General features: G+C 43.1%; 1 protein-coding gene across 4 annotated transcripts in view; it reads right to left on the bottom strand.

The window, feature by feature from the left end:
- The window catches only part of KCNJ3 (potassium inwardly rectifying channel subfamily J member 3), a 113500-nt gene extending 100367 nt beyond the window's left edge, over positions 1–13133 (bottom strand). The window contains exons 1-3 of one of the 4 annotated variants that reach the window (XM_081872455.1): positions 13033–13133; positions 9498–10190; positions 3106–3322 (exon numbers count right to left, since the gene is read on the bottom strand). In XM_081872455.1, coding sequence (XP_081728581.1) covers positions 3106–3322; positions 9498–10178 — 898 coding nt within the window. In that variant the 5' untranslated portion in view covers positions 10179–10190; positions 13033–13133. The other 3 variants (XM_081872454.1, XM_081872456.1, XM_081872453.1) reach the window with 3 other exon arrangements.
- Positions 13134–13827: the final 694 nt, after the last annotated feature.

Genomic DNA, 13827 nt, shown 5'->3' with positions numbered 1-13827 from the left:
GTGTAAGCCCCATTGGCTTACTACTGAGTAGACACATAGCACATCAAAACTAGAATACGAATCAATCTGGCTAACCTGATTCAAAAAATACACACTCATTCAAAAATACATACTCATTCAAAAATACACACTCATACCCTGCTCATACACAAAAACCATTCTCCCTACAGCCAACCAAAAACAACCGACCACACCCTAAGCCACCCACAACCTCTCTATACACAAAAACCATTCTCCCTACAGCCAACCAAAAACAACCGACCACACCCTAAGCCACCCACAACCTCTCTCACCACCAAGGAAATACAAGAAGGGAATAGCAAGGAAATACAAGAAGTGAATACAAAAAGTGAATAGCAAGAGAACCCATACAAGTTATGCTGACACTACCCCCACCCCAAGTAGAATGATAGAAGCATAACCACCCAACCCCACCCCACTCACCATTCCCCCTCCCCCTCTTCTTTTTTCTTCTTCCTAATTGTTTAAACCAATTCATGAACCAAGAACTTCTACATTGACCACTAATAATGAAACATATGTTGTAGATATTTTTCCACATTTATAACGCTAACTTTGTGATATATAAATGACAAGAGAAAACTTGGTTTACTTATTTGTATAACATTATTCTTGTTTATAAAACTCAATAAAACAAAACAAAACTAGAATCACAAATCTGAAATAATGAAAACTGCTTCATACCTTTTAATACAGTGGTGGACAACCCCTGGCCTTCTAAATGTTGCTGGAATAGGAGTCCCATAATCTCAGACCACTGGTCATTCCCTAACAAGGAACTATTCAGTGCAGCTGATCCCAATCATGTCCTTAGCTGCCTGAGGTTACATATGACATCAGGTGGTCATGGTTTGGGGAAAACAGCCTCATAGGCTAGGATTCCCACGGCTGATTTAAGGGTTGCTTAAATACAGATTCCTTAAGTTTTAAATTAATTATCAACTCTCCATAACCCCTGTTTTGGAAACAGCCACCCAATGATGCATTTGTTACAAAGCCTTTTAGAACCTAAAAATCAGATTTATTTAATATACTGTAATTAATGTTAGGACTGTGATGCACTTCAAACTGACTTACAATTTTAAGTCATATGTACAAATGTGAATAAACTATTCAAACTGACTCATTTCTGCTACTTACAGCATTTGCTAGAAAATATAACTACTGGGAGACTGAAATTTACTACTCTCCTCCAACATTGTCTTCTGCTAACTTGTTTTTTACAATCTGGTTTAGGTTGCTTTGCTACGCAAACTAAAGAGTGAAATCCTCTATGTGTACAATCAGAAAAAGCCCACATTTCATAGGGGCTTATTACCAGTAAAGTGTGTACCTGTATAGGCTTACAGACACTGTTTTATGATGTTTTCATATCCATACCAGGTCCACTCTGAGAAATGGCTCAATGGGATGACAGCCACTTCCACCTTGGAACTGCCCAACAATATTCATGACTATAAATCAGGATTTCCTTGGTGACAACTGCAACTGTTAAACGCTATCATTGTCAAGACATTTAAAGGATGCTTGGTCTCCACGCTCAAAGGAAGGAAATGGCAAAGCTCATGACTATTCTGGGGCAAGCAGTTCATCAAGGTATCAGAATGCCTACTATATTTACTGCTAAAATTAACTTTCCAAACCTTCTTGGTTTAATGAATGTACACTGAATGAACCCACATTGTAATTTGGATTGAGCTTCCTTACCTATATATCACTTGCCATTTCTGTTCTCTGAAACATATTCAATAAAATCAATCTGTAGCACAGAAACCCGATGTATACGTCTTCTGCATGCAATCAGTTTCTGTTTTCGTCTCTGTCAACTTACAGTACCATCCCTTTCTCCATTAGATTTATTATTAGCTGCCTTTTATTCTACACTCAACTTCAATTCTCCAGCTACAATTGCTAATAACCATACCAATGAGTTTTCTGAGCTCCAGCAGTTTCGCCTTTCATTTCCACTACGGTCTGAATTGTTTTATCCTACTATCAAAAAGTGAACAGGGATACAAAACAAGCAACATCCTAACCCACCAAAGTAAGCGGAACTGGTGAGGCCCTCACAACTCTGGATTTCGACTGAAACAAAACACACAGAATAACTGGAGGAGCTCATTCGCTGTACTAGCATAAACATATTTGACACACTAGGAAGCAAGTGGGAATAGACCAAACAGAGGGTAAGAAGCACTAACAGGCTCTAAACTGTTCCCCTTGATCAGAGCAGGATATAGCTTGGAGGAATAAGCACGTATCTGTAGTAATATGCTTTGCATAAACTTTCTCTAGCACTGGAACCCACTCCTTTGCTCCCTGCAAGGTTGGTGTAAGGAGTTCCAGAGCTAACTACTGCAGATAATTTGAAGGTTGTACTTGTGCCCAAAATTAATCCATATCTGCTACAGTGAATGCAAAAGATTATTATTCCTTACATCCTCCAGCCAAATTTCACAAAGTGAGGCTAATTAATTACTTGCAAGAAAAATCCTAGTCCACCTTTCATCATATGACACCAGAGCAGGTTACAGTACAATAAAACCACCTAGAAACAAGTTTCTAAAAACAAATTTAAAATACAACACAACATTTTAAACAGTCAGAGGACCACAACTTGGGACTCCTCACTTGTAGCAGCAACAAAATCCCTAATTAATATATTACTAAAGGGGTGGGGCTCAATTCTACAACCCCTGCACAATTACAACTCAGCTCTGACCTATATTTGTGGTTTTGTAATCTGTATTCTGATCTGAAGTCTCTATAGGAGTGTTTCTGGAATATGGAGGACTGCACACAAAAATACTGGAATTAGAATTCCTATGAATTCCCCTCACCTGCCCAGGACAGATCTATCAGGAACCTATTATCATACTATATCTAGGATTTGGGGAGGCAGGAAAAGCAAATCCAAAGCGTCAACTCAGTTACTCATGTACAACCTACTGTGTGTTAATGCAATATCAACATTCAGAAATAACCTTTTGTTTTATTTGTCTTCAGTGCCAAGGTAGGGAGGAATAATATTTGAAACTAAACAGAAACATGTGGTTTGAGCAACTTTGAAATCACTGTACTCACCAGTTGTTTCCACGATGCCCTCTAGGATGACAACAATCTCAAATTGTTCCGTCTGCATGCTTCGTTGAGAAAGGTCATAGAAGGGGCTTTTGGAATCTATCACATGGCAGATTGTAAGTGGCGAAACAAGAAAAAGTTGGTCTGCCCCTGTGCTAAAACCTACATCCAATTCAAGTTGATCGAGGGGGAGAAATTCACCCTCAGGCGTTTGCCGAGACTATATAAAACATGAAGAAAGAAAGAGAGAGAGAGAAATCACAAGCTAATACAGTGAGTTTAAAGAGAGTGACAGCAAGTCACATCCTTGCCAACAATTCCCGCTATCAATCATCCGAGAGAAAATCCAAACAAAAAGATCATGCAGAAATGCTGTTTTTAAAGGGAGGAGGGAAGGAGCCAAACATTACAGAACATGCATGAATTATTTATAAATACATCTTACTATAATTAAACGTTCAACAGCTCATGAGCTTTGGAGAATTGTTGGGTGTCATACTGTGGTTGCTAAAACAAGCAAAAGAAAAGTGTGTACATCCTTTTTAGTTGTGTCACTGTAGGACAAGAGTCAATAGCAATTTTTTCTGCATTTCTGTATGAACCAGCCCAGTATCTGCATTATTGGGGAGGATTCCTTGAATGGTTCTGGATCTTGAACATTTGTGTCAGTGTGTGACTAAATGAAACTGTTCCACCATTTTGTGTTCTATTTGGTTGCTATGAAATGGTTCCTTCTTGCTTCAGGTGCTCTCTACCACAGGAGAGTTAAAAGTTCAGAGGGGAAGTAGAGCACAGGAAGGTCAAAAGTTTCCTGGTGGATGCTTTGCAAAGAAGGGACAAGGCTTCACAACCTAGGAACCTTGCAGTTAATGGGAAATAGAAATTATTTCCTTTCTGATTGGCAACATCCCTAAAATGTTGGCAGGAAAAATAAAAATACTGTCAAACTAGAAGATAAGGAAATAGGGGAAATTAGTCGTGAAATCAGAAAATTGAAGAGCTGCAAGAGAGAGAAAGGCCTGAAACCCTAAAAAAGGGTTAGATAGTAGTGCTGGGCAGGAAAGAGCCAAGAGAAGACCACAAGAGAGACTTGGAAAGTGAACACTAACAGTCTAGAATGGGTATAGCTGGATGCATCTACCTTTTTTATTTTTACTATTATTACTTGAGGGTGTGTGCTGAAGGACTTCTTATGATCCTTGACCCATCTCTGAAGTTATTCAGACTAAGAATTTGTTGTCCGTTTTCTTTCAGTTCTATTTATATTCAATTATTACCGGTATATTAATTTGTTTTTTTAAAAAAGGGACATGACATGCTTTACAGGGTGCTACACCATGTTATTCTCACTATAATGTTGTGAATAAGTTAGGCTGAAAGTTGTTGAAATGCCTAAGAATATTCAGTGACTATGAATCAGTGAGAAGTTGAACCCTGAGGAAATACTCTATCCACCACATGCCACACTTTCTATCCTTGGTGAATGTTTCTATTCATTCCAATATTGCTTCTATTTCTTCCGGCATCTAGTGCTATCAGGCAGCAACTGTATTCAGAAACATTTGCTACCCTTTCTTGGACGTAAACTACACTTAACATGCAGCAGTATAAGCAGATATTGTTAATTAGGCAGATGCTTTTGGCCATGGGTAGGCAAACTAAGGCCCTGGGGCCAGATGCGGCCCAATCACCTTCTAAATGCGGCCCACGGACGGTCTGGGAATCAGTGTGTTTTTACATGAGTAGAATGTGTCCTTTTATTTAAAATACACCTCTAGGTTATTTGTGGGGCATTGGAATTCGTTCATTCCCCCCCCCCAAAAAAAAATATAGTCTGCCCCCCCACAAGGTCTGAGGGACAGTGGACCAGCCCCCTGCTGAAAAAGTTTGCTGACCAAACTTTTTGGCCAAACATACTGCTATGCTTGAAATATTTTAAAACAGCAGCTCTAAAGCTACAGACAACTCCCCATGTGTGAATCGGAACACGCATGACCACTGGCGCATGCACCATTTTCGAAACTGCAAGGCGGCAGGGCGGGGGCTTTAGCACATCCGAGTAATGTGTACAGTGCCTTGGAACACAACCTCTGCATAAATGAGGAGCTGCCTGTAGTTCATATCAGCTGATCATGGGGTTGTATTGGGCTAAGTCACACTCAGAGTTGTTCCACTAAAATCAATGGTGCATGGAAAAGGCTGCAATTGAACCACCACCATCCATATGCCAGGCTGCAAAGGGGTTTAGATGGAGCGCAAAAGTCCCTACCACTGGATCCTGAATGGCTCTCACAGCCAATGTGGGCCTGATCATTATGCCAGACTAGAGCTGGCACAGGGATCTGGCCCAATCCACCTGCTCCCAGCAACCTATCCACGAGGAAGCAGAAATGGGGAACTTAGGACTGCTCTGTCATACTCTGAATATGACATATTTGGATACAACTCAACTATTTTCATTAATAGCATTCCTGGGGAACTTAGTTTCTTTCTTTCCACATTGTTTTAACTTCAAGGGAAACCCCACCAAACTGAACGACAACAGTGTGTGAACATTGCCGTATCCTTGCCTGGCCCTATTTATTTCACAAGGGTGTGAATAAGAGAACCCACCAATTAAAGCCATTCCTGAATTGCTGATTGGGTATAAATTTTAGAACACATAAATATGTTTTAGAATAAAATAGAACTAACCCCACTGCAATGCTCCATCTCTCTCCCTGTATGCAATTCATAGCTGTCAACGTTTTCCTTTTTTTAAGGGACATTCCCTTATTCCGAATAGGATTCCTTGCAAGAAAAGGGAAAAGTTGACAGCTATGATGCAATTTACTTTCTAAGTCAGGCCCTTTAGGGTGAATCTCTCTCTTCATCTACTGTTAATACCTAGGTTCACAAACTATACCACCCAAATTAAGGTGCCATTCACTGCGATTCATGTTTTCTGAACCTTGCTTCACCAACATGGCAGTGTTTTCTTTATTAAAAGAGAGAGAGAGAGAGTATGAACTGAACCTTAAGATGATTGACTGGGTTCCTTTGAGATCTCATACTTGTAAAACAGATGTATATTCTATGCTAACTTTTCCAAATATGATGTCCTTCAAATCCTAATTTGTTCAACATCAAATTATTTTCAACAAACATATATCACTTTGCTCTCTGTAGTCAAGAGATGGGGAGAAAGATATCTGCCACTTTGACACTGGATCTAGATTTCACTTTATTGAATTTACTGTGATGCTTCTTAAGCAAATTCTTTACTCCACCCTAAAGTATGTCATCCACAATTTACCATTTTCTTTTCTTGGGGCTGTCCAGCAATTCAGCTTTCACACACAAGCATGACATTGTGCAACTATCGTTCTGTGTTAACGGACACAGCACATACTATGAAAGATAGATAGATAGATATTGTACACATTTAAAATACAACATTAAATTCTTAATGCTTTTGGTCTAAATCCCTTTTTCCCCCACCCACACACGATAGCAGAAAAGTTAAAATGACTATATTCTTAAAGATATTCTGAAACAAATCTACTCACTGGACAAGCGTACACTACACAGCTATGTAGCTGCGAAGTATAAAGTTGATCGCATTTTCTAAGCGACTGTCTAACCCTAAAAAGCTGCTTCAGCTGTCTAGTAAATCATATGCAGAGACATCTCAATGTTATAGAAAGGAGCAACTTCATAATGTATCAATCAGCATGCTAATTGGTGTGCGATGCAAATCAGAACTCGGGGAAATAATTAATTTAAATTCAGGGTTGTGCTAAATTCCATCATCTGTACTTCATAATTGGTTATTACAGCCTAATAATGAAAGTCCATTCTGTGGTATATGTCGGTGCCCTCTAGACAAATACTAATGAGGATACTGAACCTGCAATTTAGTTTACTGATTTACATTACTGATAAAAAACTACTTCTCTACATGGAAGCTGGAGAGTTATGACTACAATGCTTATTAATGGAAATTTCCAGGTTGTTGTTTTTTTAAGTATGTCTTGGTAGGAAAAGCTGCAATAGTTCTTCATGCATTTTTTATCACAGTTATGAATTTTATCCTAATGCAGCTAAGGGTAGCTTCGCGTCATCTTTTAATAAATAATAGCTTAGGGTATGCTATGTCATGGTCCAATTTCCTAAATTTATTATAATTTACTTTTCATTATTCAATCAATTAAGAACTAGGCGTGTCACTAAAAGTTTCATCGAACCAGTGACTCCTTGAGCGCACAAATGTTTAACTATTGTTGACCTCTTTCTCAATGTTTTGAACTTCTTCACTCTTGAGATGTTGCGCTGATTTTTAGGGGTCTGGATTTAATTACTATTAATAAAAGTCCCATCTAGCCCACAGTGCTAAAAAGCAACGTGGGCAACCTACTCGAACCTATATGGAACTTTCTCTTCACAATCTCCATTCATGAGTGACACTAGTACCCACAATGAGAGTCCCAGTGAAGTCAGTGTTATCTCCATAAACTTAAAATGCAATAAGACTGTCAGACCCATTAAGCCTCCACCACAAAGTCTTGAAAGAGTGTTTGGGAAAAAACCTAGCAGAATGGAAAAAAAAATTTTGGTTACAGCAGCCTTCAAAAAATTACAAAACCAGAGCAGAACATGTCCCTCTCAGCAAAGAGCTCTTTGTTTTATTGTCACAATAGTCTTTCATCATTAATCTATTTTTTAATCACCTCCACACTAAGCTTAGCATTCATTTCTCCACCAGTATTCACTCTAGCCATAGTTAGCCCAAACAGTTTGCAAACCTGCCTCTAATCCCGACTGCAAAATGAGGTTTGGCACTAATTCAGGGTAGTAAAAATGCCACAACAGGTGTAACACTAACTGTAGTTAACTCCAAAATGGAAAGGAAGGAAGAACTATTATCCCTCATGCACAAAGGGAAGGGAGGAGCATGAGAGCTTATAGAGCAGTCCCAACAATTAGGAGATAGGCAGCACGGCATCTCACAAAGCCTCGGTGGCATGAACTGCCCTTATTTGATATTATATAACCAAGTACAGTACAGACAGTATTTTAACTGGGTGTTTAAAAGGCTGTAGCTATACTCCTGTACACAGACCCCCAAGGACAGTGATGATAATGCATCTACATGGTGCTTTAGAATATTCAAATCACATGATATACATTTAAGCAAGCTAACTATGTACATAGATGTGGCCGGTGGAGAATATTATTTTGACTTGAGGCTATTGGAGCGACTCTAGATTGTGGATTCTGTTTATCTGATTAGTCTTAAGACAGAGGCAAAGCAATATTCTGGATGTAGAAAAAATGAGTCCTTCGAAGGTATATATGACATCACTATCTGTCACTCATACTCCTAAAGTGAAACCTCCACTGAACTCAGTTGACCTTTATGATGTGGGGGTGATCAATATTTTCAATTGAAGGACTGAACTCTGAAAAACACATTGTTCTATTAAGCTCCAGAGAGCAACCATCTTTCCATTTTACTTATAAGAACAGGTGGTTTAATGAATTTAAAGAATTTTTAAAATGTAACATGCTAGTGGGCTGTTTCACACAGTACTACAAAAAGAAGAGGGTAGGAGAAAGTCTTGATTTAAAGGCTGGATGTCTCAAAGAGTTTATTGCTAATTCCAGTTTTTTGGAATATGACTGTGGAAAGGGGGTATGCCCTGAGAACTGGGGAAGATATGAAGGAATTCATGCTTTTTTAAAGGGGAATGAGAGACAGTGCTATAGGGACTACATAGTGGAAGGAACCACAGACAGGGAGGATATTCGCGGAAGAGAACTGATGAGAAATGACAATGCAACTGCACTAGAGCTGGAAAACCAAGGAAGGGAAGTGCCGAGAGATCTCCATAGGGTGGGCAGAAAGTAGATTGATCGGGATCTGCTAGTAGATTTGAAATCTGATTGCAAAAGTTTCTTACTCTCATTGCTTAACAGCAGCAACAAAATGACTTTCCCCCTTCATTTAAGCAGCTTAAATGAAGAAAGCTATTGAGGAGTGGGCTTCTGTCTGAAATGACTATGAGCTCTGGTACTGAAAACAAATTCCAAGGCTCAAAACGATATGAGCAGAGGCACCCTGTTCTTTCCTTTAAACTATATGTCTCAGCACCTGGCCCTGGTTGGTAGACCTTGAGCTTCTAATGAAAAAGCAAAGCAGATCCAGCAAACTTAAAAGTACAGAAGACTGCATGGAGGCAAAGGAGACACCGTAAGGGGTGAGCAAAAGGCAAAAGTGGAGGCATGAATGCTTCAATGAAATCTTGTTTAATGAAGAAAGGTGTAGAGTGCAAACTTGGAAAAAAGGTGAAACATAGAGAGGAACATGCATGTGTGGTTAGAAGTGATGGCAAGAAAGAGAGCCTTAAACTTACTTTGAGGAGTTTGCAGCGGATCTGTGCAGAGACCATGTGACTGTTGCGGAGGTTGCCCACCCTGAACATGAGGGTGAGCTTGCCATCTCTCATGGAGATGGCAGCATGTTCGCTGAACATCAGCGTCTCTGCCCTTTTCTTAGGTTGGGACATCTTGATGAACATGCAGCCAATGAGAAATGCATCCACAATGGAACCCAGGATGGACTGGAACAGGAAAAGGATGATGCCCTCCGGACATTTGTCCGTAATGTATCGGTAGCCATAACCAATGGTGGCCTCTGTCTCAATGAAGAAGAGGAAGGCGGAGGGGAAGTTGTAGACGTTGGCCACGCAAGGAGTGTACTTCTCGTCATGGGCTTTGTTCAAGTCACCTCGCATGTAGGCAATGACCCACCACATGGAGGCCATGAAAAGCCAGGCCACCGTGTAGGTGAGGATGAAGATGAAGAGGTTCCAGCGCCACTTGAGGTCCACCAAGGTGGTGAACAGGTCCGACAGGTAGCGGCTCGTCTCGCTGCCCAGGTTGCCATGCTGAACGTTGCACCTGCCGTTCTTGTCCACAAACCGCTGGCGCTTCTTCTTGTGCGCCGACGCCTGCTGCTGGTGGAAGCCGGAGCCACTGGACGAGGTGGTCACTACCTGGTAGTCGTCCCCAAATTTCCTTCGCAGTGCAGACATAATACACCCAGGCTGGCCAGTGTCGCCAATCCGCAGTTTGTAGGGTTGGGGGGGAAGGGAGGAGAGAAAGAAAGAAGGTGGAAGGACTTGGTAGGACTGCTGCACCCTTCCCTCTATTCTCTTCTCCAACCTTCCTCTTCTCCTCTCCGCTCTTACTTTTGTTTCCCTCCCCTTGTTTCCAATACACACAAACACACTTGCTCTTTCGGACCACCTTCTTTCTTCCCCCTCCCCACCCCAGCCACCCCGTCTTCCTCTTTTTTTTTGGAGGGGGGAGAAATCAACTCTTCCTTCCCCAACTCAAACCCAGGAGGACCCTGCCACGTACAGGAGGAGCAGGGGCATCACCATCACCTGATCTTTTTACCTTCCAGCAGCAGGCAGCTCAATCGGGCATCGTCCTCCTCTTCCTAATCCGCTCCTGGAAGTTGCGCGGGTGGGGGAGGGGGGGGGAGGAGGCGAGAAGAGAGGCGGCGGATTCGGCGCAAACTAGCCGCAGTCCGCCAGGCGGGCGGCCGCTTTTTGGCGCCCTTTCCTCGCCTCTCGCGGGCACAAAGGCATCGCTGGGCAGGTCCTCTTCTTCCCCACCAGCCTCCTCCTCCTCCTCCTCTTGCCGTCCTTCCTTCCCTCAGAAGCGGGGGGCGAGGGGGGGGCACAAAAAACACCCCGAGAGCGAGCTGCCTCGTCGCGCCTGAGGAGTTGCTCTGTGGGTGCGCGCCGCGTATGGCGTGCGTCCCCGAGGGAGAGAGAGAAGGAGAAGAAGAAGAGTCCCTCAGCGGCGCCTTGCCACCAACTGAGGCGCAGCAGCCGCGGCTCTGCTGCCACCCATTCCTACGGCTTCTTCGCCGCCGAAGGGGCTGCGTGTAAAAATAACATTAAAAAGGGGGGGGGGGGGCGCAGAGAGAGAGAGAGAGAGAGAGAGAGTCCTTCCCCTCTCGAGGCTGCTTTTTCGCCTTTCCCCTCCCTTCCACCCGCTCAGTACTAAGCGAATGGATCAATCCACGTTGCTCTCTCGCTCAGCCGCCCTCCAGGCTGCGCGGAGGAAACGACTCGCGTGGGTTTCTTCCCCCTCCTCAGGCTCGTGGGAGGCGGGAGGGGGCGCGGCGGCGGCGGCGGCGGCAGAAGACGTCTCTGGCTGCGCGCGCGAGTTACTGCCTGCGGTCATCTGCAGACCTCCTGCTTTAGCCCCGCCTGCCCCTTGCCGCCTTTTCCCGCCGCCCGCACCGCTCCGACCCTTCATTTCGCGCCGAGGGGCCGAAGGAGGCGGCGTCGAGAGTGTCGAGAGCGCCAAAGGCCACCCCTCCCTAGCCTACCCGGGGCGCCCTCGCCTCGCCCACCACCTGGCTTTGGCCCCGAGGCGCCGTCTCCGCTGCCCCGCGGGCACACGCCCACTTCGCCCCCCGGGGCAGACCTCGCTCCCGGGGAAAGAGAGAGAGAAGCCACGGCGCTCGCCCAGGAGGCCGGTGTGTGCCAGCTTGTACGGCGGAGCAGTGGCACTTGCAGGGGGGGGAATAGCTTAGATCGAAATGTGTGCACAGGGAAAGCTTGAAGTGGAAAAGGATTCAGACGCTCGCCAATGCAGAGCAGAGTCACCCAATGGAGGGATCTGAGGGGGTGCCGCTGGTGGGAGTCCAATCCTGCCTAATAATATTGAGAGATATTGCCAGTTTCTGGGTAGCTGCTCTCTCTCCCCCCCCCCCCCATTATTATTTTTTGGTCACCCTGCCTGTTGCAAACATTGCAGCAGAAGCTACCCACTTCCTTAATTTCATCAAAGAAAGAAAAAAATGCTGCAAAATTCCAGGACTGCAGCAGCAGCAGCACTGCTCCATCAGACCCGGGCATGGATATGGTCGCCTTCTCAACTAGAATAGACTTTCTTGACACAAAGCGCATAGTAATGTGGGTTATAATTATCACGCTGTGGGACCAAGGCACAAATGGAGGAAGGGTGATGCTAGCCCTAAAGACTGCTGTGGGCCCAAACAGAGAAGGCAGAGTGAAAGCGGCAGCCAGAAAGGCAGAGAAAGGGGAATTTGGAGTAGAAAATAGGGGCCAGCACGGATGAGACCCTTTTCCCCCTGTGAGGCACAAACTATTTAGTACAGGGAAACCTCTGTGGCGATATTCTGGGTAGAAAGAGCACATGAGACTCCAGGGTGTCACTGCATGTGTGTTTTTTCTCCCCAGAGCAGGAGTGACAACATCATCTGATGCGGCACTAGGATAATGAATGGACTTTTCTTGCTCTGGCAACTGAATGAAGGAATAATGAGCCTTTCAAGTTTGTTTGGTACAGATTTGTGTGAGGAAAATACCAAGCAGAGGCTGAATTCTACTTCACACTAGTACTTTGTATAATTACACTTTTTTTGCAAGATAGTTTGCCTTTCTAAATAAAGGTTGGGTTTCAACAGGTGGAGTTCCTTTGCATGAGGCTGTAGACCAGGCATGGCTAAACTCGGCCCTCCAGATGTTTTGAGACTAAAATTCCCATCATCCCTGACCACTGGTCCTGTTAGCTAGGGATGATGGGAGTTGAAGTCCCAAAACAGCTGGAGGGCCAAGTTTGCCTATGCCTGCTGTAGACATACTGACCCTATTACATGCTGGAGAGAGAGAGAGAGAGAGAGAGAGAGAGAGAGAGAAAATGAATAGATCAACACTGTTTTCTGCCTTCCTGGACACTCCTTGAGAGCAGGACCATGAACATGTGACTATGACTATGACTATGACCATGAACATGTGACTATGACTATGTGACTATGGAGGCTGTCATGATAAAGCTCCTACACTTCAAATTAACACTATACCACAGCAGGAGGAGAAGGCCAGCTTGTTTCATTCCACTTACCTTAATTCACAAGCTGTTCAAATGTCCCAAAAGTGAACAGATGATGACTTTTGCCTCTCCCTTTTTATCTTCAGTTTGCCTTTGGGTTACAAGTCTGTTTTAAACAAACATACAACACAGTATAGGTATGAAACAACAGCCATTGGTCACATTCGACAATCTCTGATCATTCAATGAGTCCATTGCCAAAATATTCATATATGGTATTATAAAACAAATTATTGATCACTAAACTCAGTTCACATTTCATATTTTACCTAAATGTATAACATTATATCCCATACAGTTATTAATTCTCCTGCTTTTTGAGGGTTCTTTACATGATTCTGATATCTGCCAAATGGGAGTCTTTTTCGTTGCAATGTTATTTACGCGTGCTTACCTGGAAACTCAAGGGAATTTCCTCCCAAATAAGTGTACTCAAGTTGTGCAGTCTTTGTCATCTATTCCTTGCGCTTATTACATTTCTCATATTTCTGCCCACATACAATCTAAAAGCCCTGCCTTCCATTGTTAAACATGTGACACAACTTATATGTAAGAAGGGATAATAACGGAAGATTTCTTGGAAGAGTATTTGTGGAATATACCAAATGAAGCGTAGAAATAAGTAATGTACATGTGCAACCACCAGCAACAAATCCCATCGCTACTGTACAGTACTCTTTCAAAATGCAACATCCAGCACACTGTTTTGCATAATATTTCTTTGAGATTAAAAATGGAAAGTCATGATAAAGAGCTTTAGTATCCAAATCACTGATTTAAATTCAGTTCTTTCATGTTGTGCAGAAC

Source organism: Podarcis erhardii (assembly GCF_964252035.2).
Source record: "Podarcis erhardii genome assembly, chromosome: 1".
NCBI classification, from domain to species: Eukaryota; Metazoa; Chordata; class Lepidosauria; order Squamata; family Lacertidae; genus Podarcis; species Podarcis erhardii.
This window is presented reverse-complemented; position numbering and strand designations above follow the sequence as displayed.